Here is a 26,992-nt window from a genome sequence, read left to right as displayed (position 1 = left end):
ACTAACACATTGGTACAAAATACAAGACTTGTATACATTCATATGCGCGCTCTATGAATATTTCTACTTGATGTTAAGGTGTACTATTTTCAGCGATGTCTACATAAATACTCTACTGTGTAGAGTTTGAAAACTAGACGATCATCGAGCACCAATAATTGTACCACGCATGTTCGTCGCTACATTTGAGAATAGACTTTGTTCCAAGTCGTATACTAACTTCTCTAGTTCACTTCATTCGCAGAAAAGAAAAAAAAAAAAGAAAATAAAATAATACAAGAACCGTTCAACAAACTCGTCAAGTGAACGAACACGATCTAACGTTTTCCTTTTAGAAACATGATTTTATTCCTCTGTTTAAAGCCAGGGTAATGATCTACGTTTGGATTGGAGCCCTGATATTCCATCGAGAGAGCAGTCAATACGGAAGTAGTGTCCATTTGCGAAAGTCTCTGTGAAAGTTACTATAAGAACAATAAAAGTGCGTATTGTGTACGCAGATTACCAAAGTATATGATAAAATGAAAACAAAAAGTATCGATAGCAAAACAAACGAAAAAAGAAAGGAAGAAAACAAATATCATACATCTGTATGTCAACGGATTACAGAAATTTTAATAAAAAGTAATGATTAAATTTACCGGTATAAATCGAACGATGTTATGATTACTTCGTTTATTTTTTTTCTTTGAAATACCAATACACACTTACAAGTTATGTAAGTTTCCTTGAATGAAAAAAAAAGAAACGAAAAAAACAGAAATCCAATAAGATGCAGTTACTACAAACTAGTGATAATGTTTGTACATATTTCAGCTAATACATAAACAATATATATATATATATAAACAAATACACACACTCATTCACGTTACACCACACATTCTCTCTCTCTCTCTCTCTCTCTCTCTCTCTCTCTCTCTCTCACACACACTCTCTCCCTATCTTATTTAAGTATCTTATTACATAGAATATAATTTTGCGATTAGTTAATATTATGCCAATGTTGAAAGCTCACTCAAAGACAACTTAATGGTAATCGTAAGAATAAGATACTTGCATCAACTGATATTCACAATAATTAACGTTTCGAGTTGCTCGTAACGTATATCGGATGAAAATTTCACTGCGTACGTGCAAAATTGATCGATGGAATAATCTTCTATGAAAATATGGTAAACGCGAATATTGTTTAATTATATACCTTCTGTAAATGCATGGAATGTGTCTCAGGGCTACGTAAATAATATCGTAACGTAAGCGATAATGTAGATGATTTACTCGTTCATTTTACTCTTAGTCATTTAACTATTATACGATGCAAAAAAAAAAGATACGATACGATCACATATGATACTAGTCTATCGACATACAAAGTCTTCTCTTTATAAACGATTTTAGTGAAAATGCAATTACCATACATCATTCACGTTACACCAAGTTTTCGACCATGCATCTACCGAAGCGTTGCTGTGTTATAATATTGTTTTTGTTCTTTTTTTTTATACATTATCTACAGTACGCTTGAAGTTTTGCATAATTATTACATTTTGGATATATATATATACATATAATATATACATTAGTTGCTCCAATCTTTATCGGAGGTTGTTACCTCAGTATAAAAAATTCTATTTCGCTCACAACTATTTATCAAATCTTTGAGAAATAAATAATGTTGATTAAGGATTGTATGTCAATTTTTAGAAGGTTCAGTTCAGATTTGCCTTTGAGTCCTTGATTCGATCGTATGAGCAAACGATAAACAGGGGTACCATAACCCACATCCTCTTCCATCTCCTCGTGTAAATGAATTCGTCATATAGGATTAATCTAACGTTTTTAATGTATACGATTAACTTCTAAGTCGACTTGTTATTCTAATTAAGGAAAATTAAAGCAACGAACAAATTATTATTTATAAAACATTTCGATTATTTATTTAATCATTGAATTAGTAACTTACTGCCATTTGTAATAAGTTGTTGTTATATTTTTTGCAATATTTACTTATAGAACAAATAGTTTATTGCGAGTTTTAGAAACAACAAAAATTATAAACTAACGCAAATATTCATTTAAAGCAACAATTAAGCTAATTACAATAATATGTAAAAAATATACAAGCATCTTCACGACACAAAGTACTTTCCTATATGATGAATTCAATCACCATGTGTAATTACTTTATGTAACTTTCCTCCATTATAGTGGTGACTACGAATGTAAGTGGAGTAATATTTTAAAAACAAGAACTGGGATATGTATAGTATGTACATAAACGTATTATCATTATCACATATGTTCAATTTCTCTTTATTGTTACATTAATAACATGTCAACATAAAAATATTATATGACACATCAACAATCATCCTTGCTTCAGACGTTTTGGAAAAATGCTAAATACTTGTTACATATTTCTATCATGCCATACATTATTGTACCACTATTTACCTTGTACAGCAAATAGTTTGCAATACAGTTGCAGACAATATTATCTTACTCATGCATAGTACCTTTGTATTATTGCTAAATTTCTTCGCTTTCTGTACATTATTTTATTTATTTTCCATAATTTTATGATGTTAATGTTAAAGTTGGAAATAATCAGGTCTGTAAAAATTTTAAATGGAAATGGTCCAAAAGTCAATTTTACATGTACATAAAAGTGACCAATTTTTTGAGTACATCAGTATCCAGCAATTTCACGAGCCATGTTTGTGTTACCGAACAATTAATATTAGTTACAAATTTAAACCTTCAAAATGTCATGAAAGAAATGAAATAAATCATGAATACATATACAAGAAAACTTTTTACTATGAACATTACCATTCTTGTTACTTACATTATATTTGTTGTAAGTATAGTTAATCATCACAATTATTCGGTCCGTCCACATCAATCGCCGTAAAGTCAATTAATAAATTTTTATTTGGAGTATATTGACTAAAAAAAGATTTTTAATGGATATTACAAATATCAAAAATTTATGATGTTATTAAATTTAAAAGACATACCTATCAATTCAATATTATAAATGTATTTAATGCCAAGAAAATTTAAAGATATACTTTGCACATATTAAAAGATATGTATTAAGAATTGTTTAAAATCAGGCAACCTTAATTTTAACAAATTATATTTAACAATACAAGTAAACTCTTATCATGCATTCTGACATTTATATAAGTTTAATAAAAATAAACACAAACAAGTAAAATACCGGCATTCAACACCTGCTGTTTCAAACATCCTTCTTGCAGCTACAAATTTAGGTTTTCTGTTTTTTTTGTCTGACACATATTTGACTAACTTTATTCCAGATTGTATTATTAGTTTGGCACATTCATTACATGGGTGAAGACTAACATATATAGTGCAATTTCTCAGGTCACAACAGGTCTTATTCATAATAGCATTAAGTTCTGCATGACACACTGTAAATTTTATGCAATCATTATAAGAATGTAATATTAAACTAAATTGTATCATTCAAACATGACTATCTAATTTAAATTTCATTGGAATTATTTCTGAAAATGAAGAAGCTGTTATTGACTTACCATAATGTTTCTTTTCACTTTTAGTCCACGGCAAACTATCACATTCAGAAGGCATGTCATTATATCCAACACCTACAATCTTGTTCTCATTATTTACTATACATGCACCAACTTGAGTAACAGGATCTTTACTACGTTGTCCAGCCAAAAAAGCTACACCCATGAAATAATCATCCCAACTTATGCATTGCCTTCTATAACAAAATAATACAGAAAGCATGTTACATCGAGTAAATACTTACTTCAAAACAAGTCGCTATATCATATGTAGGTGACATACCCGTTTTCATCCATGTTAACTTCTACTGACACTCTTATAATTTTCACCAAATTTTATTTGTGATAAATAAATACGTGTTATAAATGGAAGTATATGTATATGTACAAAGAAAATAACTAAAAATTTATTCTATTTAATAATAGCAAATACTTCACACCATTGACATATGAAACATCTTTTTGCAGACGCACATATTTATAGGTGCAGTCCTCACCCTGTCAACTTTGTATAATCTTATTAATCATTGTAATTAACGATAAGTACTATCAGAGAAGGTTGATGTTTCTAATACATGATTTGTAAATTATAAGCATTTTCTTTTTAATTTTTATAGGTTAACTGAGTTGAAGTGGCACGTGTGTACTCTGATTTTGGAGGGAAATTTAACGTGTACGTAATATACAATGCATACAGGAAATGCAGAAAAGGAATTTTTATTATCTACAGTTGGTTGAAAGGAATAATAAATAAAATTTATCATCAGTTACGTGTATATGTAGTTGTAATTTCTTTATTTAATACTAATCTTACCTAACTTATTTATCTATTAATCTTACTAATCTTACGTTCTGAAGTACCGACCGTGTCAAAAATCAGAGTTTTTCTTATGCCCTCTACGCTATAAAGTGGTGAGTTTAGGAATTACATACAATCCAACCATCAAAGATGGTAAAATCGACAGGTGTAAAAAATCCTCTTTTATTAAATTTGCATATAAAGATATATACATGTATTGGATTGCTTGGGTACAACTGTTAACGACCTTTTGACAGCAGTAGAACACGCACATGTGATGAATCATCTACTAATAAACAATTACGTTACTTTTTTATTTGTAATTTCATAATTACGTTAAATTCCAATTCCAACCAGTACTAATGTTGTAATCTTATTCTACAGGGTGGTTCACGCAACTGTTACATGTTATAATTCCGTTACCAGTACAGTTATATGATAAGATAAGCACATCACTGTCAAATGTATATTTAAAAACATGCAGTTGTCATATTTTAATCATTTCAAGAATATCTGAATTGTTAATTAAATGACAATGATAAGCGTAATTTAATCTCTTTTAAAAATTTATCGAAATTACAACTGATAAGAAAGTTTAAATTCATTACTAAAAATAATATCGTGAACAAAGGGAAAAAAGTATAAGACGAACTTTTACCATCAAATTAATCTGGAAAATAGTCTGATAAAAATAATTTTGTTTCAAGGTATGTTCAATAAAGTCTGTAATAAACTGTGCATGACAGAACTTAGGATAGATTCCTTAGACATGACAACGATAGTTCCTGGTACCGATAGATCATCGTTTCAATCTTAAATCCACTTATCGTGGAATTTCCTTTATGACCGTCCTTAATCATTCTAAGTTAACCAACTCTATCACGATATTTCAATTTTTCAATCACCGTGTTTGTCTGTTATTTTGCAATCAAATTTGATTTTAAAGTACGTTTAAGAAGACGTATCTTCGCGAAGAATGTTATACGACATATTACCATGACAAACTAGACAAGTGGAATACAGATACTAGTCAGGCATGTCGCACGAGATATAGGTAAAGATGTCAATATTCTGCGACATGTTTCGTGATTCTTCCAATAGTCGAGTTTTGCTCTCTAGATAATGATATCATTTACCGTAAAAGTTGGTGTGTCCGTGAAACATGGTATCGATAATTTATAAGTGGAATTACTTTGCTAAAAATGGAAAATGTATCGCTTTAATACGAATCGTTTTTCCATTTAACATTGATGCACTTCTTGCATTGGTAGTTTTCCGCTATGAACAGTAAATATATCCTAAATACTTTTAGTTACGCATTTTCAAGAGAGCAAAATTATTATTATCATGTACCAACGCCTTATTTTTATAAATGGCGATTTATCCTAAATTATCTAAATAATAAACGAGATAAAATACGCGGAACCCCAAGTTGCTAAAAGCTTTTTTAAACGGCTGCTACACAAATGAGTACGCTTGGGCGCGGCACTGTAGACACGTTTTTCAACCCCCAAGTATACTTAGCGCTCCCTGCAAAAAGGGCTAATAATTCGTGGATTACGACACCCTTTGCATAATCAGCAGGTTGTAATTAGCTTCTGCGTTAATTTGTGAAATAACAAACAGTTGAAAATAATCATGCCGTACATGCCTTCTCTTATCAATATTAAATTCTAACGATAATAGTGTTATATTACACGTTAAAGTATTCTAACTGTATCCAGCAACGAGCGACAAAACTACTGTCTTCAGTTCACGCTTATTCTAGTCTCGAACACGCCATAATATTTCACGATACATCTATGCGTGTCAGAGTGCAGCTACTGAATGAAAAGAAGTTTCTTCCGCCAGAGCGACGTGGCTAATAAAATAACTCGCAGGATCGTGAGGTTATTCCTCGGGGATAACTTCATCACACCCTCTGAATTTTCTTTACGCACAATGCATTACCGTTTAATTGTAACAACTCTGTATCCCCGCTGTAGATATTCCTCTTCCCCTAACCGTTCATCATATATTCAATCAGTAACCACTGAAATTTTGTATCTCCCTTTCACAAACGACGTACAGATGTCACGACTATATAATGGATTTACCAATCAATTTTCTGCATAGTCCACAGTTTCCTTAGTGATATTTCTCATTTCACTGGTAGAGAGAGAAAGAGAGAAAGAGAGAGAAGGAGGGGAAGCAAGTTAAATGCTTTGCATGAATTCAAGAACAAACTCGAACCGTTATCGGGTTCTCGGGGATATCGAGCGTGAACAACACCACGCAACACACACACAGAAAAGAATCGAATTTCTCGACTGGCACGGTGACGCGGCGATAAACGGCCGCGACGATGCCAAAAAGTTGGTCCAGGGAGGAGGACCCGGAGGATAATATTCCTGGCCAGCAGAGAACGGCGAGTATTGATTAAGGGGTTTGCCGGGAGGTATCCTCGTAGTCGAGGGGGATTTCCTCTGTGAATGCGCGCGTGACTGAATTGGGGGTGTTTGGCCGACGTACTTGCTCTGGGGATCGCACGCAGTGGGTGCGTGCGCGGCGCATGCGCATCGCTACTCTATGTTTGCACGCATGCACATCTTTCTTTACGTATTTACAGTGCACGGTTGCCGAGCCGGTACGCATTGGCGGCTTGCACGTGGGGTTCCCCGGTGATAGACGGACAAAAGAAAGGGGAATCGAGCCGTGTAAAACCACGATAGTGTTAAAGACAGACAGAAAAGAAAAGAAAAGATATTGGAGAAGCAAGGCAACGTCGCGTTGCGGTGTAATTTCTTTCGGCTAATATATATATTTATATGTTCCTCGCGGGACTCTCTCACGTGAGCACAGGCCTATCTGTCTTCGTCGAAATCGCGGGATTTATAACGAGTATGGATCTCTCTGTCGTGACTCGCGTACCTCTCGTGCGACGTTTACTACGCCAGTACATGAAATAACACAATAGCAGCCGTGAGGCGTTCGTAGCGTAGCGGCCACTGGAGAAATAGCAAGAGGCTCGTCCGTCTCGGTAACACCTCCTTCTCGCTCTCCTTTTTATTTCGCATCGGTCCGTCTTGCTCTCTCGTCGCCACCGCCGCTTCCCTCCCTCTCTTTCACGCCGGGCACCGGCAACACAGAACCGGCACTGGCACCGAAGGGCTGCAGTTGCGATCGGATGATCGACGAGTACGTGTCTGTTGTATCGCGTTGTTGTGTGTTCGCCCGGAATGTCAGGTGCCTTCTCGATTCCTCTCGTTGTCTGTTCACGGTGAATCGAAGCGACAGCGGGGCTGGAGCTTGCAGAGTAATCTACGGAAAACGAGCGATGTCCACAGAGATCGTACAGGTAAGGGGACATTTTTATTCTATGGGAATCGTGTAAAGGTATCAGTGGTTAGGCTGCCGGTTAGTTCGATGGGACGGTTCGACAGCAAGCGACGCGTGTCGAGAAGTTTACGTTTGTTTCTGGGAAAAGTATCGCAAGAAAGGAAAAGCCAATCGGTGAATGTCATCGAGCTGTTATTGAACGTGTTTCTTACGTTAATTTTGGCTGTCTTCGATGTGTAATGGGATTGTGAACATAGCAGTGAACCATTTTACGTCTTACGTCGCGAACGTACAATATACGATGTACCTCTTTATAGTTGTCACAGACAAGAAGTGATACGCAGGGGTCCAGACACACGCCTGGCGATTCTTTCTCAGACTCGATCGATATTCACAACTGACTTGTAAACGATTAATCGACCAGTGGTCCAACACGAGGTGCTTGACACCAAGAAAGTGGTAATTGTAACAAGAGTAAAAGTTATCTCGTTGACGATCACCCTTTTATTCACGCGACAGAATGTTTCGAAGCAAATTGAATGCAATTGAAGCGAATTACAAGGAATTGCCAACTGTACGGGATCATTGGAAAACGCGTGTTGCGTATACGCAGACCTATGGTCATGTGTGGATATTAATTGACATACGACGAAGCATCGTTATCGTTGCTTCGCAGTTAATTTATTTACGCTGTAGCTTGTTTGACAGCGGTCGTCGTGTGAAAACAATAGCTGCAATCTGGTCCCCACGTGCTTATCCATTATTTGAGTTGAGGCCTCGCGTACACTTTATCAACATTCATTGCTGCCAAGTGTTTACATCTTTTGATAGGGGACCACGCATTGATTGGTGCTAATTGTCATCGGTTCGCCGCTTATTATCCTCTTTCGTACGGTCTGTCCATCTTTACCGACGCAATTGAGCTATTGAGGGTTAAAAGGAGGAAAAGGATTGGCGTTAATAAGTAGTTCTCTTCTTTGTCGCGCGTACAAGGAAAGTTCCTAACCTCTAACGAAACTTGTTTCGACTATTTCGCAAGTGTTATTTGTATCGTGTTACACATGTATTTACATATAGTTATCGACATGTGTAACGGTTTGTAAAAATAGTGTTATTACATCTGCATGCTCTATCGAACATCGAACACATATGATATATTAAATTTTGTCACGTATCGTATGCCTTACCAGGCAATCAAGCGACTGATACCACGAGTAACTGATCTGACACGATCAGAGAATATTCATTATATAATATTTTTACTGCAAACGTTTATCAGCCTTTTCAAACGTATATACGTATATTTTTTTATCGACGTTTTTATCGAAAACAAAAATTACACCGACGTTAAATATAGCACTCGAACTGTTACTCAGGGAAAAATGACGGGAATTAATAACTGTTTTAAAGTTTAACCGAACCGACAGTTCTACGTAGAAAATCCTCGACGAAATATAAAATCCCATTCCTATCCGAATGTGTCACGCAACACGAAACTGAAGGGTTAAAAAAAGATTCCTCGCGACACATGCGAGATCTGCTGGATAATTCAAAGGTAGATTGATTTCCTTTCGGCCATGAACACGTGGAGAATTATCACGGATCACGAGAAGACGCGAGCGATACGGTAATAAACGAATTTTAGGGGGAACAGAACCAACATTTTGATTTTTAGGTTATATTCGTGAAGATCGAATTTTTACGAATACACTATCTCGTAAATTTCTTAATTCGATAGTTGGTCAATTTGAAAATTGGGAATTCGTTACTTTGTAAATTCGAAAATACGAATATTTGAAGATTCGAAAATTTGAAAATTAGAATGTTTGAAGATTTGAAAGTTTGAAGACTCGAAGATCTGAATATTCGATGATTCCAAAGTTTAAAAATTTGAATATTTCAAGATTCGAAAACTTGAAAATTCGAAAGTTTGAAAATTCCAAAAATTAAAAAATTTCATAAATCATGCTTCCATTAAAGCTTCGAAGGTGTCTAATCGTTCTACGATAAACGAAGTTCACCTTTTTTCCACATCTTCGAATCGAAAAGCTCCTCTCGAAGGGGACAGAAAAATTTCCGAATTCTGCCTGGCAGTTTTTCGGATCCTCCAGGTATATACGTAAGCCCGCGTTAAACGGTATTTGCTCGTGGTGCTCGGTGCGACATAAAGTCATTAAAGAATTTCTAAGGCGTCGGACAACGGCCTGCCTCCGCGAGCCTCATTACGCTGCACAAGCGAGCGCACTATGTATACGTGTAACAAGTACACGAAGTTCGTCTCCTTCTGTAATTGAGGTTGCCTTTAAACGCGGTCGACGCGACGCTGATAAATTACTGGGACAAATGTTTGACGTGCAGCCCCATGGTCAGGTCTGGAAATTCAATTTCTCCTTTACCTTCTGACCTATCGCATACAGGGTGGTGAAAAAAATAGAAAAATCTGCGCAACGATAAACTCGTTTTCTTTACTTATATCACTTGTAAACTTTTGAAATCTCATCTGTTCGATTTACGAAGCAAGTGCGATGAAATCACGAATGCAGAGATTCTACTCGATTTATTTGTAAAATTGTTCAGATAAAATATGAACTTTTTTTTTGCAAAGAATCAAATAAGAATTTTCAGATGTTAGGTTAGATTCGATCGTAATTTTGTCATTTCTCGTTCTTCACTCACGTGAAACATAGGGCTGTAAACACTTTGATTTTCATGAAAATTATCTTGGAAGATTATTCCGATAAAATACGAACTTTCTTTTTGCAAAGAATAAAATAAGAATTTTCAGTTGTTAGGTTAGGTTCGATCGTAATTTTGTCGTTCTTCATTTACGAGAAACATAGGGCACATTTTGACTTTCATGAAACTTATCTTGCAAGATAATTCACGAAAAATAATATTTCACACGTACCTTTTATGTTTTTATCCACAATTTTACTTCCTGAAAGTTGAAACTGTGCTTAAGGCGAATTTTGGTTGGGACCCGTCGGTAAGGCGAATCCCTGCCCGCAATCGGCAGGCTGATTTTCAATTGTTCTAGAGACAGATCCGTTTTTCCAACGGCGCTTTGATCCAATGTAATCTTATTAAGAATATATCTATACTAATTCAGTATATCTTCGCGTTTATATTTCCAACGATATCCAGCACCAGAAAATAACAATTTTATCGATAGAACGCGCTGTATAGTAGGTGGCTGGTTATGGGACCCGGCGAGGAATAATTCTAAAGCTCGGTAATGCTCCGTTAGCGGTAATAAGATTGGAGTAATAAGTAATAGTTTTGGAGCGTGACCATTCGCGAGCTCGTGTGGTTACGTGCGATGAGCTACATGACGTTCCACTAATCCCAGAGTTCTGGCGCGGCAACGATTGCTCTTCTAACGTGGAGATTCTCGAATTTTCGATTAAATTCGCGGAGTAATGAAATTTCGGGGATCGAGACACACACCTTTTCGAATATTTCTAGAACTACAGGGCGTAGGAGAAAACTCTTTTTTTTTTTAACATAGAAGTGATTTTTAAAATTGATTTTACCGACGATATTTTGAAGCTTACAATTTTGTAAATTTATTTTTAGCTTTGTTTGCATGCTCAAACACACATTTGTATTCAAGACCGAATATTACATACGTTTTTCGATAAATCATTTCTGACTTCATTTTTTACGTTCTTCAGATTCTGCCTGTTGAAATTCGCTTCTTTGGGACAAATTAGTCCGGTCCCAAGGAATCCACTGTAATACAATTTATTTCTACGTTAGTTTAAAAAAACTTCAAAGAACAACTTTTTGCAGCAAAAAGACCTCCGAGTGCAAAGAGTTAATAGTTCCAATGTAGGTACTTAAAAATACCTACTCAACGGTACCAGGTTAGTACACTCGTCAGAGACGATACAAATTTAAAGGGGGGAAAGGTCAATTAAACACGAACCCTGTGATTCAGAGGTTGAAGCTCGATCTGAGAGACGCTTGCACTTCAGCATGCATCTAAAATTCTCTGTCGCATATCTTCCGGCGTTGTTGGAGGTTCTTTATAGACTTTTTCCTTCGATGCACCCCATAGAAAGAAATGCTCAACCATTACTCTAACATTTCTTAACCGTTTACGCGAGTGCATTGCTGCTAGTGGCCGCCATTTTGAGGATCGGTTCAGTTAAGGTAAATGATATTTTTCGGATGTTTCTTTTAGAAATACTTTTCATGGTGCTTGCCGAATTCGTCTCGGTATCTCCTAAAAGATGGGTGTAAAAAAATTGTAGGTTTACCTATAAGAAACTGACGGTGACCTAGATAACTCTGGAGAAAAGGGGTTGATAAAGCAATGGTACAGATTTATACCTTGGCCTCACTTACACTACCGGCCAAATGTTTGGAATTATTTCCCACTTTTCATCAATACTAAATCTACTGCTAACTTTTTATAGATTTGAAGTTTATCTCAATTGATTCGAACAATAAAAAATTCTCAAAGTCGCTGACTTTTTTCTCGAAATTTTTTTGTGTAAATTGCAATGCTCGGTGATTCCAAACTTTTGGCCGGTAGTGTATATTAGCTGTTATATTACAATTGCTAAATGATCTGGAACAGGCAGGAGTGCTGGCGCCGAATTAAACGGGAATGTCACGAGGTAATAAGACAATGGAACGGTAACGATCATACGTGTGTCCGTTTTGCAATGCAAGAGAACTAAAATATCGTTGCACAACTGGTGGCTGCACAATGGCGCGAGGTATAGGCCGAGTGAAAGGCGACGAGATATCGCGAGGGGCATGAAACTAACACGAGAGTAATCGAATATACACGTCGTCGCATTTACAGTTACACGTACACCCATAAATCTCTACGCATACATCCTACTGGCTAATTCGATTCGGTTTCATTTCTGCGGTCTCTGAGGCTGACTGCTTCTCAGTTCCGATATCCCCCTTTTTTTCCCCTCTCCACCGTATTTCAAGACAAGCTACGTAGCCGTTCAGATTCAATTATTACACCAAGAATCGTGAATATCGAACCGAGTAACAATATTACCCATTATAAATGCAATTCATTTGCTATCCAATTTCATGCTACTTTAAACACCTATACAGGTATAGTTGGGGCCACGATGTAGCGAGGTCGTAAATTAAACTCTCAAGAATCGGCACCGATTGATGTTGCGGCACTCAAGGCCGTGTGTTGCAGTCTGTTTGAGGGTTCCAACAATAAACGAATGGTAGCATATGATTTGGTACTTCAAGTAGAAAATGGTATTTCATTTACAAATGGAAAATATGTTAATATTAAAGCTACACAATCCTTTTGCATTTTCTATCTGTATATAACACAAGCAGGTAAATGAAGATGTTAAAGACCTCGATAAGACCTTTACCTGTAACCGTACTTTCAAAAGCGGCTTTTCCCAGAAGAAAAAAACCCTAAATTGTCCTAGCTGAACTTAATTTTTCAGTAAATATATTAGAATCAGTTGACTTTCGCTGGATACAAGAATTTTTCGTACGATCCTGACAATGGTTTCAAGTACTCATCTGCTCGTATTTCTGTCAATTTCGGGGTCCCGGCAGCTAAAACATGTTTACTTTGACGCCTAACCGATTTTACGACCTCGCTATATCGTGGCCCCGACTATACATTAAAATAGGTTTGGAAGTGACGTGGTGTAAAGTAATTACTCGGGCGAGTTGTTTAATAACAATATATTTAATCCAATCCGATAACGCTTAATCTAATTTTGAGGTGTAGGCGACGCGAGTCTACGACAAAAAGTCTCGTGCCTTTTTTCGGGGCTCCCCTAAGTAGCCCCTTTTCCCTGGGAAAGTCCCAGGAAGTGGGGGCACGGGCCTGCAATACTCTTGTCCTCGAGGACGAAGAAACTCGGGGATGTTTAGAAAACCATCTCTCGATTCTTCGCCTCGAGGGCCAAGAGTCGCCAGGTCTAAGTGCGTGCCACCCCCGTGGCGGTCGCCACATAGGTATTTACCATTACATAGATATTAGCTCATTTATAGGTTATAAAATGCTTTTACGAGTACGCATTAATTTATATGCGTGTCAATTAAGTTCGTAACTTTATAAGAGATTGTATAAATCAATAGAATATAGGTGAAAGCATAATCCACGTAAAAATGATGACGTAGTAAACAGAATGTGTGCTTCTATTCGAGAATTTGGCTTTCGTATTCCAATAGTTGCAAAAAGCGATGGAACTGTGGTTGATGGCCATTTGAGACTTAAAGCAGCAAGAAAACTTGGTATGGAGAGTATTCCAGTTGTTTTAAGTGATAATTTAAATGAACCACAAACCAAAGCTCTTCGATTACTTGCCAATCAATCAGCTAATTGGGCAAAGTGGGACGATGATCTTTTAAAGGTGGAAATTCAAGAGTTAGAAGATTTGCAGTTTGACCTTATTTCCTATGTACCGTTATATCACCATAGGTCCATGAACGTGTAAAAGATAGTATTAAGCCAGTCTTGCTTATTTGTAAATACAATTTTAATTAAAGGGTTGGTACAATCATCTTGAAGCTCTCCTTGAACCATGTCATTTTAGCTGAAAAAACATCCGATCGAACCGCTAACAGCAGGATAATCTAAGCTGATCACGCTTCGTGGTCCGCCCTGTGTAACAAAATGTGAGAAAAGTCTGCCGGTGTTCCTCCAGTTTAGGGTATGCGGTAGGCATTCTTGGTATATACATTTAGGTTGAAAGCCGCGACTTCGTCGAATCTGTGTACATCGTCGGCTACTTTCTGACTTAGTCGATCGGGCAAGCTTATGTTCTCAGGTTAACGAGAAAATTTGAAAAGAAAAATGGGAAGAGAAGAACGTGAGAAAGATCGACCGGAGCGAGGATGAAACGAGTCTTGAAATCGTTGGAGGTAGTCGATAAATTAGTATACTTGTACGGGAACGATTTCAGGTGAAACGTGTTGTGCAATGTGTAGATCGGTGGTGAGCCGATTCGATGGATGAAAATGTGTGAATCATCGAAATGATCGATTGTGTGGATATGCAAACGTGGCTGGACTCGAATGGCTTTCGAAAGGTATCTATGTAGTGGAGAACCGGCTTAATGAGATGAGTGGACAGAATTTTGCTGAAAAATTCGCTACCGCCAGTGTTAGTGTCATTCTTGGTACGTACTGCCTGGTAACAATAGACCTTCGAACCTTTTCACATTTCACACAGATAGGAAGATGTACATTGTTGTTCCGTGGTGTCTTCTTCGATCGCGATGACTCGTGTAGATTCGCGAGTGGCTGGAAAATTTGACAGGAGCTCTGAAGAGAGGGGAAGAGCTGGGAAGAGGAAGGGAGAAAGAGAAAATGAAGTATGGAGGGAATGAGAGAATCAGAGAGAAGGGAGAATAAGAGAGAAAGAGGAGAGAGGGAAGGAAAGTGTGAATGAAAGAATCCGAGAGAGAGAGAAGGGAGGGGAGGAGAGAATTACAGATAAAGAGAAAAGAGAGAAGGAAAGTGAATGAGAAAATCAAAGAGAGAGAGAGAGGGGGAAGAGAAGGAAAGGGGGAATCAGAGAATCACAGAGAGAGAGAGAGAAGAGACTGAGGGAATGAGAGGGAAATTAAGAAAATCACAGAGAAAGAGAGGAAAGAGAGTGAGAGAATCGGAGAGAAATTAAGAAAATCGCAGAGAAAGAGAAGAGAGAGAAAAAGATAAAGAGGGAAGAGAAGGAAAGGGAGAATTAGAGAGAGAGGAGAAGAGAATGAGAGAAAAAGAGCGAATGAGAGAGAGAAGGAAGCGAAGGAGAGAACGAGAGATAGAATGAGAAATCACAGAAGAAGAGAAGAGAAAAAAAGAGAGCGAGTATTCCAATTTGAAGTCTCGATTCTAACGTACGGATTACGCTTCCTCTTGTCTTCTCGCACTGGATAAGATATTCGAACCGGTACACTTATCCAAAACCGTCGGATTATCGAGAAAATGAAAAGAACCGCTCCTCGCCATAAAAAATTTGAAAAAACGATATCCCATTTTCCACGTTGCCCGCCGAGGATCACTCTCGAAACGACCGATCAATTTCCGCCCGTTGGTGGTCGCGTCTCAGGATATTGCCAGTCGGTCCGCTAAATAGAGATTGATAGAAGTAATTACGATCGCAGGCGGGTTAAAAGGTTTTAATCGAGCGGCTCTCTCGGCTGGTCACGTTGTAACAAACCGTAATTTTCTCTTCGTCTGTTTTCTTCGTCGTTGTACAGAGACCGATCGTTACGCTCCGACCGCAAACTGTCTTCTCAATTGAAGATAAACCCTCGACGTTTCTCTCACCGGTTTCAGAACGTCCGTGAAAATGATTACATTTCAATTCATCGATTCGGACAACCGTATCGTTCCCTGATTAGAGACCTCTGTTACTCGACGTTCATTAAACGCTGGGAAAATGGACCGGGTCAAAAATGACCCGTTAGTGAATTTTTTGTATGACCAAACGAAAAGTCACATTCGCGTCGGTACAAATAGAAGTATGTAGACAGTGGGTGATCGAATTATTATATTATCATTATTACTAATTTTCAGATGAAAACCTAGTTACGCCGAATTTTTGTTATTTTTTTATCAAGCGTTCATGTTTACAAATTGCAAATATACACTTGGCAGCAGCTTAGGCAATATTATCTGTCGTACGGACGGTATTCTGTTATCACTACTGCAAATCGCCAATTGGAACCACGTGTTACAGTTTTGTCGGTTTTAGTAAATTACTTAAAACTACTTAAAAGGCTGTAGTTGTAGGAAAAGCTCTACCAAATACTGTCTTTATCGTTACTTCTTAACTGTACTTTCTATAACTACACAAACGACGTTTAACCGTTCTAATCGTTGATTAAAAATTGTCTATCGCGAAAACCGAGTATCGAGGCTCTAATTTCATCACCCGCTATACATACAGAAAATATAGTCGAAAAGTTACAAACGACAGTACAGGCCCATTTTTCTTTAGAAACTTGCTAACGGGTCAACTTTGACCCGGCCAGTTCTTCTAACCTCAAAATCACAGTCTCGTCGTGTACCGTACGGGCGACCCTAACCTTTGCCTCGCTATAACAATGAAACTTTATTACCTCGAGCCGAATGTAAAATGGTTGGAAATAAGGTTAGGTATACGATGCTTAATAAATATACAAGTTGGAGGTCTAGAAGAGGAGGCCGTTTCAAGCTTCACGCAGGAAACGTGTATACGGGCCTCGCTGGAACGGTAATTGGACAGGCACGCTCTGTTTATGCGTTTTAATTAGGCGGCATTTGTATCTGGACGGATTCCTTCGATCTCTTTTCTCAATGACTGACAGTGAAATAAAAAGTGCACAGCCGTACGTGTTCTGGAGCATCGTCGGTCGTGGCCTACAGCAGGCTTTCTACGCTCCTGAAATCGAACTCGATCGGAAGTTGATATCGTCTTGAATTTTGTCGAGGAAATGTCGCTGCTGATTCAGCGTGCATGAAAGCCTCGACTCTTGAAACTGAGAATATTTTGTTAAACGTGTGGTTTTTCTACAAGCTTCACGCAGGAAACGTGTATACGGGCCTCGCTGGAACGGTAATTGGACAGGCACGCTCTGTTTATGCGTTTTAATTAGGCGGCATTTGTATCTGGACGGATTCCTTCGATCTCTTTTCTCAATGACTGACAGTGAAATAAAAAGTGCACAGCCGTACGTGTTCTGGAGCATCGTCGGTCGTGGCCTACAGCAGGCTTTCTACGCTCCTGAAATCGAACTCGATCGGAAGTTGATATCGTCTTGAATTTTGTCGAGGAAATGTCGCTGCTGATTCAGCGTGCATGAAAGCCTCGACTCTTGAAACTGAGAATATTTTGTTAAACGTATGGTTTTTCTATTACGAGGAAGCACAGTGGATCTTTTTTCGAATATGATGAGACGTTTCGGTTATTTTTACGTTTTTCATTTTTTTTTCTGTGGATCCATGGGTATTTTTTATTTTTATTAGAAATTAGAAATTTCCCTTTTAATCTTTTCTTCACGAGTCCAGACGTTTATGTCTCGCTATTTGGTTATACGTGGCTTTTTTATTCCGAGGGGGCACAGTGGATCTTTCTTCGAATATAACACGCTTCTGTTATTTTTTTTTCTTTTTTTGTGGATCCATGGGTATTTTTCTTTTATTAGGAATTTGATATTTCTCTTTTAATCTTTTCTTGAAGAGTGAGTTCTGTTACGAGGAAGCACAGAGGATCTTTCTTCGAATATGAGACGTTTCGGTTATTTTTACGTTTTTCATTTTTTTTTCTGTGGATCCATGGGTATTTTTTATTTTTATTAGAAATTAGAAATTTCCCTTTTAATCTTTTCTTCACGAGTCCAGACGCTTATGTCTCGCTATTTGGTTATACGTGGTTTTTCTGTTCCGAGGAGGCACACTGGATCTTTCTTCGAATATAACACGTTTCTGTTACTTTTTTTTTTGTGGTTTTTTGTTGTTTTGAGTATTTTTGTTCAATGCACATTTTTTATAGTAGAAATGTGAAATTTGTCCTTTAACCTTTTCTTGACGAGTGAGACGTTTATGTCTCACTGGAGTACTCGAAGAAAAATTTATCTGCATTTAGTATTCGTTACAGATGATCGATAGATCAATAAGAAATTCTTGAAAACTATATTCTTTCGATCGTGAATGTGTCGAATTGGTAATTGGAAGTTCAGAAGGATTAAAAGTTGTTTCTTATTTTCTCCGGTGTTTTCGTGAATTGTTCGATTTCTCGAATCTGAAGAATTAGGTTAGTAGCTTCCCGAGGAATCCTCGCGTTGAATTGCAGATTTAACCGTTCGTAATACGTCTGAAAGTCGTTTCGTTTGTACTTCTTTCAGGTAAGAAGAATTCTTTTCTTTCTTGCAGATGCTCCGTGATTTTTTCTCTCTTTTGTCTCGAGAAGTGGTCTTGTAGATCTTCAAAGGATGAATGTATTAAGAATCGAGTTAGTCACTGTTCAGTAGATATTTATAAAGGATGAAACGTTAACTCCTACGGTCCGATGTTTTATAGATAATTCTTTTATTATTCAAATCAAGGACTTTCGTTGGATCGTCTTGTAGAAGGATTTTATTAGAGACCGTGGATCTAACTGTTCTTGCTTTTGCAGGAAGTTGTTCCTGATCGTGAATAAAGATCGAGGAAAAATTATGACGAGGAATTTTAGTATTCTTGGTTAAATAAATAATTGACGGAAAATGACTATTTTTAATTTGAGGAAATATTGTTAATATTTAATTTAATTTTCTGTAGAATAATTTTAGTATTCTTGGTTAAATAAATAATTGAAGGGGAATTACTATTTTTAATTTGAGGAAATATTGCTATTTTTATTTTAATTTTCTGTAGAATAATTTAGAGTTTTAGAAGAGTTCGAAATGAGTAGATACACGATTTTTGTACTTTTGGTCATTTAGGGTTGCATGTTTTGTAATAAGTAAGATTTAGTTATCGTTGACCTGTGTATGAAGATTTTCTTGTACGAAAGTTTTGCAACAAAGTCGAGGAGTTCGGCGAGAAAACTTTTCGCTAGCACGGTCCAGTTCGCCCGTTACATTCAGTGTTCATCGAGCTAATTCTAAAAGCATTTTTCACTACCCCCGCGAACAAGGAAAACCCTTAATTAGAGCAGCTGAGTAATTCTATAAGGTTGGCTTTCAACGTGAGCAACGAACGATGGAATAAGTAACACTGCGTGATTAATAATGGACGTTTTGTCGGATGTTTCAATGAGAATGTGTTTGTTGCGCAGTGACTTGTTTGGTTTGGAAGTTATTCAAATTTGTAAATTTGAAAGCTTGATGATTCGAAAAATTGAAGGTTTGACAATTTGAAAGTTCGAAGGTTTGAAAATTCGAAAGTTTGAAGGTTTGAAAGTTTGAAAAATTGAAAATTCGTAAGTGCGAAAGTTTGAAATTTGAAAATTCGAAAATTTCAAGGTTTGAGAGTTTGAAAATTCGAAAGTTTGAAAGTTAGAAAAATTAAAAATTCGTAAGTGCGAAAGTTTGAAATTTGAAAATTCGAAAGTTTCAAGGTTTGAGAGTTTGAAAATTCGAAAGTTTCAAGGTTTGAGTGTTTGAAAATTTGAAAAATCGAAAGTTTCAAGGTTTGAGAGTTTGAAAATTCGAAAGTTTGAAAGTTTGAAAACTTAAAAATTCGTAAGTGCGAAAGTTTGAAATTTGAAAAATCGAAAGTTTGAAAGTGTGAAAGTTTGAAAATTGGATAATTCGAAAGTTTCAAGGTTTGAAATTTTGAAAATTCGAAAGTTTCAAGGTTTGAAAGTTTGAAAATTTGAAAAATCGAAAGTTTGAAAGTTTGAAAATTGGATAATTCGAAAGTTTGAAATTTGAAAATTCGAATGTTTGAAAGTTTGATAAATTAAAAATTCGTAAGTGCGAAAGTTTGAAATTTGAAAATTCGAAAGTTTGAAAGCTTGAAAAATTGAAAGATTGAAAATTCGAAGCTTTGAAAAATCGAAAGTTTGAAAGTTTGAAAATTGGATAATTCGAAAGTTTGAAATTTGAAAATTCGAATGTTTGAAAGTTTGATAAATTAAAAATTCGTAAGTGCGAAAGTTTGAAATTTGAAAATTCGAAAGTTTGAAAGTTTGATAAATTAAAAATTCGTAAGTGCGAAAGTTTGAAATTTGAAAATTCGAAAGTTTGAAGAATTGAAAGTTTGAAAGATTGAAAATTCGAAGCTTTGAAAAATCGAAAGTTTGAAAGTTTGAAAATTCAAAGATTCAAAACACCATTTACAAAGTTCCGCATCAAATTACATTTCAAAACGCTTCACACATCACGATGAAAGATTTCTCTCACAAGTTTCACGATAAAGGCTATTTTCTCTCCTCTTTTCCGCCGCATTTCCATCGCGTTAAAGGCTGTTATTATATTCAATCTGACGAGGTTCATCCGGCATCGGAACTACGGGCAAAATACCCGGCGAACGAGCATCGACCAATCAAGTTCAAAAGTCGAACGAATACGAGAGATCCTATGCAACACTAAAAAACACATTAAATCTCTACAATTTTCACTTACGTTTAAAGTGAAAATGTTCGAAACTGCTTCATAATTAAAAAAAAAAGAAAACTGCAAATTATTGTATTCCTACATTTCAAAATAAATCCATGTACTAAGTTGTCTTTGCTATCTAAATCCATTGGAAAGTACGAATTAAATCGTAGTTAACAAAATATTACAACAAAACCTTAGAATATATTCAAAATCATATTAACACCAATATAATAAAAATTAATTAAACGTCTCCTACCTCTTTTCACCTTGAACACAATAATTTTCATTTGAAACGAAATAAAAATAATTTTCATCTGAAAATTATTCCAAAAATTTGGATCTACAGTCAAATGATATTAATACCATTATAATAAAAATTAATTAATCGTCTCCTACCTCTTTTCACTTTGAACACAATAATTTTCATTTGAAATGAAATAATTTGGACCTATAATCAAAAGAAGGAAACCTAACCTAAAAAATGAATCAAAATGGTTAGATCAAAATTTTCACTTAGTTTAATTATATTCGATATATTTACAATAAATTGCGTCTTCTCAGAGAATCGTTGGAACATTTGTCCAGCATCGAAACTATGACTAAGTAAACCTAACCTAAAAACTGAATAAAAATGGTATCCTTACGTTTGCATTAACCATAAATCTTCACTTATTTTCCTCATACTCGATATATTTACAATAAATTACATCTTCTCAGAGAATCGTTGGAACATTTGTCCAGCATCGAAACTATGACTAAGTAAACCTAACCTAAAAACTGAATAAAAATGGTATCCTTACGTCTGCATTAACCATAAATCTTCACTTATTTTCCTTATACTCGATATATTTACAATAAATTACATCTTCTCAGAGAATCGTTGGAACATTTATCCAGCATTGAAACTATGACAGCTTTATATAGCAGTCTAGTTAACAGTCGTCTGTTCAAGATGCCTCTGTTTATGTCACAGACCATTGACCACCCCCAACGAGCATTCCTAATTGCCCAGTCGATGAATCGCAACACACCAGGTCGCGACAATCTCGAATCTCTATCTCGCTGTTACGCAAAATCTAAACGACATCGGAACAAAGAACACTCGTGTGTTTCTAACAGGCCACGAGAAACGTTGCTCTCGTATTTCGACGGAACTTCTCAAGTCAACGATACTTCTGTTTATCAGATTGTAACGTTTGTATCTGTTGTTCACAGCTTATGGAACAGTTTTGTTCGAATTAATTCGTCGATCGAGGGAATAAACGCGGAGGTATGCGACGTAAGGAACGGAATCGTAAAAGAAAGTACATACGTCCCTTTTCGCTAAAGAGAAAACTGGCGGGAAAGTTGAAATTCAAACGGAGGAAAAATCGTCCGAGATTTTATTGACGAATGAAAAAGTTATTAGAATGTATTCAGAATGATATTAATAAGAATTTATAAATGAAATCTTCTCACGTTGAACGCTATTTTTATTTTGAAATTATTTCTTAAACATTCGGATCTGTAATCGTCTAAATGCGAATTATATTTAACCCTTTGAGCTCCAAATTCTTCTATTCAATTTTCTTTTTCAGTAACTCCCTGTTATTTTAAGAATTTCATTTGAAACGCACTTCGAAAGACATATGCTTGATAGGAAGCAATTTGAACTTCATTGTTTTTGCTAATGATATTGAAAATAGCATTAACCCCTTGACATATGACAACGTGTCAGACTCGTGGCAGAGATTCTGGTCAAGATGTGGGAAAAATAGGTATATCAGTAAGAGAAATTAATTTTAATCCTAACTTTCGTTTGAATTTGTTAGACTGAGGATTACGAAGTGTAATTAATTTGTGACAGATTAGTTTTTGTTACCTGGTACAGTACTGAAACGTTAAATGGCTGACGCTTGTATGCATAGTTAGAAAAGAAATCATAGGTTAAGGGGTTAAGGGTGATATACACTACCGGCCAAAAGTTTGGAAGTTACACAAAAATTCGCAGAAAAAAGTCAGCAGCTTTAAGAATTTCTTAACGAATTTTGTATCATTCAAATCAGTCGATATGAGATAAGTTGCTATTTATCTCCACAATATCAATATCAAGTCTGTGAAAAATTAGTAGCAGATTCAGTACTGATGAAAATTGCGAGGTGATTCCAAACTTTTGGCCGGTAGTGTATATGTGTACCTATTGCTGATCCAGGTAAAAGAAATATTGCAAAACACTGTAGTATCGGGGCCTCCGTACCCAAATAGGAAACCTCGAATGGACAATAGAGAGGGAGTGGTTGGCGTAGGGCGCAAAGCCGAAGGTCCCGGGTTCGATTCCCGTTTGGGTCCCTCAATATTCTTCCCTAGGTTCCTACAAATGGGACTCGTCCGGGATGGAGGCATCTACGGCTACACGAAGCCAAGAGGAGTTGGGCGATGAAAACGTGTCGAGGTTGCACGTCTCCCAAATTGGTCGTTTCGGCTGTGTGCCACTGTGTGGGGGGAGTGTGCCCGAAAGTGTTGCACTGAGGACATTCGAGGGCGAATGTCAGTTGAGGATGGCCGAGTGTAGTATCGAGGCCTCCATGCCCAAATAGGAAACCTCGAAGGGACAATAGAGAGGGAGTGGTTGGCGTAGGGCGCAAAGCCGAAGGTCCCGGGGTCGATTCCCGTTTGGGTCCCTCAATATTTTTCCCTAGGTTCCTACAACACAATACATATTTAAACAGGCAATTTAAAAACCTAAGAATACAATTTTAACCCTTGAACTCCTTTGTCGAGCGTGACTCGACATCAGTTGTATTCACGAAGTAAAAGGGTTAAATATAATTAAAATTGTATTGTTAGGTCTGTATTAACCCTTATGTCAATAACCAGAATTGTCGTCTACTTTATCGTCCAATTTTAGTAGTTTTCTGATAAGAAAATTGTAAACTTGAGGCAGACACGGGTAGGAAATGTGCGAAATAACGACGATCTGGCCGGATATTTCCTGGAAGATGAAATATTTTAAGTGAGAATTACGCAAAAGTGTACCCGGTTATTGACATAAGGGTTAAACGTAGATTCGGTTAAATATAATTAAAATTGTATTGTTAGGTCTGTATTAACCCTTATGTCAATAACCAGAATTGTCGTCTACTTTATCGTCCAATTTTAGTAGTTTTCTGATAAGAAAATTATAAACTTGAGGCAGACACGGATAGGAAATGTGCGAAATAACGACGATCTGGCTGGATATTTCCTGGAAGATGAAATATTTTAAGTGAGAATTACTCAAAAGTGTACCCGGTTATTGACATAAGGGTTAAACGTAGATTTTTATTCATTTTATCGTTGTTACGTTCAGAGATAAGATCGACTTAACAGGTTAAATAAGGGAGAATAGAGGTAATTATGATGGAGCGAATGTCGAAAGAGAAAAGGAAGGTATAAGGGATAGGGGGTTAAACAAATTGAACGATTAAATGAACTCGCGAGTCCGCGTACAATAACCGGCTCGTTATTCAATCAGGAAAACCGCATCAAAGTCCTGCGTAGCGCGCGCGCACACACGCGGAGAGCAACGACCGGCTAACAATCGTACTCGCGGCTTGGATAATCGGTGAATTGGATCGCGGCGATCGGTCGTCAGGCTTCCCAGATAACTCGACCGCTCGTTGAAGCGGCGCGCGGCATGGAGCGAGCGGTGAAAAGGCGGAGGACAAACGTGTATACATACTGTAGCACTCGTCTTCAGGGTACTCGTCTCGTTTCACAGACGTTGGTCGGCGTGTGCACGTCCGGTTCGTGGAGTATCTATATACTCTAGGTCCGCGCGTGGGCGACCAGCCGCCGGGATCGGACCACGTGTGTAGCACACTGGCACCGCTAGACGATTCTGCGCCGCGCCGCGTCGCGGGAGAGAGAGAGATAAAAGGTAGAGACGAAATTTGTTAATTTGAAAATTTGGAGGTTGGAAGTTTGGGAGTTCCGAAGATATGAATATTTGGAAATTTGAAAATTAAAAAGTTTACAATTTGAATACTTGGAAATTTGAAAATTCCAAAGTTTGAGAGTTTGAAAATTCGAAAATTTGGAGGTTTGAAGATATGAATATTTGGACCTTTGACAATTCACCGATTTGAAAATTTGGAGGTTTAGAAGTTTGGGAGTTCGAAGGTATGAATATTTGGAAATTTGAAAATTCAAAGTTTGAAAATCCGTAAATTTGGAAGATTGCAGATACGAATATTTGGAAATTTGAAAAATTAAGTGTTTACAATTTGAATACTTGGAAATTTGAAAATTCCAAAGTTTGAAAATTTGGAGGTTTGAAGATATGAATATTTGGAACTTTGACAATTCACAGATTTGGAAATTGGAAAGTTTGAAAATTTGGAGGTTTGGAAGTTCGGAAGTTCGAAGATATGAATATTTGGAAATTTGAAAATTTGAATATATGGAAATTTGAAAATTCAAAGTTTGAAAATTTGAATATTTGTTAATTTGAAAATTCGTAAATTTGGAAGATTGAAGATACGAATATTTGGAAATTTGAAAATTAAAAAATTTACAATTTGAATACTTCGAAATTTGAAAATTCCAAAGTTTGAGAGTTTGGAAATTCGAAAATTTGGAGGTTTGAAGATATGAATATTTGGACCTTTGACAATTCACCGATTTGAAAATTTGGAGGTTTAGAAGTTTGGGAGTTCGAAGGTATGAATATTTGGAAATTTGAAAATTCAAAGTTTGAAAATCCGTAAATTTGGAAGATTGCAGATACGAATATTTGGAAATTTGAAAATTAAAAAGTTTACAATTTGAATACTTGGAAATTTGAAAATTCCAAAGTTTGAGAGTTTGGAAATTCGAAAATTTGGAGGTTTGAAGATATGAATATTTGGACCTTTGACAATTCACCGATTTGAAAATTTGGAGGTTTAGAAGTTTGGGAGTTCGAAGGTATGAATATTTGGAAATTTGAAAATTCAGAGTTTGAAAATCCGTAAATTTGGAAGATTGAAGATACGAATATTTGGAAATTTGAAAATTAAAAAATTTACAATTTGAATACTTGGAAATTTGAAAATGTCCAAAGTTTGAGAGTTTGAAAATTCCAAAATTTGCAGGTTTCAAGATATGAATATTTCCACATTTGAAAATTCGCAAGATTGAAACTTTTAAAAATACGAAAATTTCGAGGTTTGAAGATTGGAATACTTGAAAATTGGCAAATTCGAAAGTTTCGAGGTTCGAAAATTTGCAGCTTTGATAATTGAATATTCGAAACTTGGAAACTTCGAAAAATTAGAATTCGCCTGAATGCACAACTTTTCCTCTCAACCTCCTGTGTTACGTTAATCACTCCGTAACGCGAAACTTATGTACACCGCGTTTTCACACTGTCTATCCATTAATTAATACCCTATGTAAAACTTCACGTATAAATATCGCAGGTTTTAGCATGTACCTAGTCAAATTAGTTTTAATTACTTTCCATGCGATACGTTTCAGTTCCGCCAGACACACGGATCCGCAATTCGTGCATACTCGCAATCAGTTTGAGAGTCACTTTCGAGTAGCATTCGAAATGAAACACGTCTGCGCTTCCTCTATTCCCAACTTCTCGAATACCGTCGTCGTTCAACGTTTCTGTAAAAGGAAAGAAAGGAAAATCGAAACTTCCCCTTCGTGCAAATTGGCAGAAAAATTGCAGCGTAATACTCGTTAATAGGAAAGAAGCAGCAACACCACCGAATTCTTTCCGCTCTCTCGATCACTTTCTCGTCTCGTTCGATAACGTAACAGTACCTTCCAAAAACGACCATCGAAAAAAGCACGATTGCATTATGCAAACATTACGCTGCCTGCACTTATGGCATGCGAATTTTCCTCGTTATTCCTGCATATGCAATTATTCATATCGAGCCTATTCTTCGATATTTAGATATTAACATTTAATTTTAATATCTCTTACTTTAATTTTACGTTAATATCTAAATATCGAAGAAAACAGAGATAATTTTTATATCTAAATACACCTATCCCCCGATTTACACGGTACTTTATTTACACGGTTTTTAAAATTGGGTAATCATTTTCTACAAAATGACCCGAATGTTGAACGAGCTCTCCTATTTCAGCGAGATATTAATAAACGCTTAACTCAATACGAGGAGGTCTATAAAGATTTGATCAAAAACCAAACACAATTGTTAATTACGGATTTCGTTACCAAGGCTCGCCGATCTGAAATTCTTTCCAATTCATCTAACATCGAACTTGAATCGCATCAAGTGCTATCGAGTGATGAAAGTGACATC

At 36.4% G+C, this 26,992-nt stretch overlaps 2 protein-coding genes across 2 annotated transcripts in view; one reads left to right on the top strand and one right to left on the bottom strand.

Moving 5' to 3' along the window:
• Positions 1-2,381: 2,381 nt before the first annotated feature.
• Positions 2,382-4,015, bottom strand: LOC108571575 (deoxycytidylate deaminase). Its single transcript, XM_017933646.1, has 5 exons — positions 3,850-4,015; positions 3,570-3,763; positions 3,230-3,443; positions 2,852-2,952; positions 2,382-2,761 (listed from the first exon to the last, which is right to left on the bottom strand). The coding sequence occupies exons 1-4, from the start codon at positions 3,861-3,863 to the stop codon at positions 2,874-2,876; spliced, it is 501 nt and encodes a 166-aa protein (XP_017789135.1). The 5' UTR covers positions 3,864-4,015; the 3' UTR covers positions 2,382-2,761; positions 2,852-2,873.
• Positions 4,016-7,578: 3,563 nt separating this feature from the next.
• LOC108571580 (growth arrest-specific protein 2-like) overlaps positions 7,579-26,992 on the top strand; it is a 63,682-nt gene continuing 44,268 nt past the window's right edge. The window contains exon 1 of the mRNA XM_017933653.1: positions 7,579-7,702. The gene's annotated coding sequence lies outside the window, so the exon portion shown is untranslated. The remainder of the gene's footprint in view (positions 7,703-26,992) is intronic.

The sequence above is a fragment of the Habropoda laboriosa genome, unplaced genomic scaffold, assembly GCF_001263275.1.
Source record: "Habropoda laboriosa isolate 0110345459 unplaced genomic scaffold, ASM126327v1 scaffold40, whole genome shotgun sequence".
Classification (NCBI taxonomy): Eukaryota; Metazoa; Arthropoda; class Insecta; order Hymenoptera; family Apidae; genus Habropoda; species Habropoda laboriosa.
The sequence above is the reverse complement of the archived record's forward strand: the minus strand, read 5'-3'. Positions and strand labels throughout refer to the sequence as shown.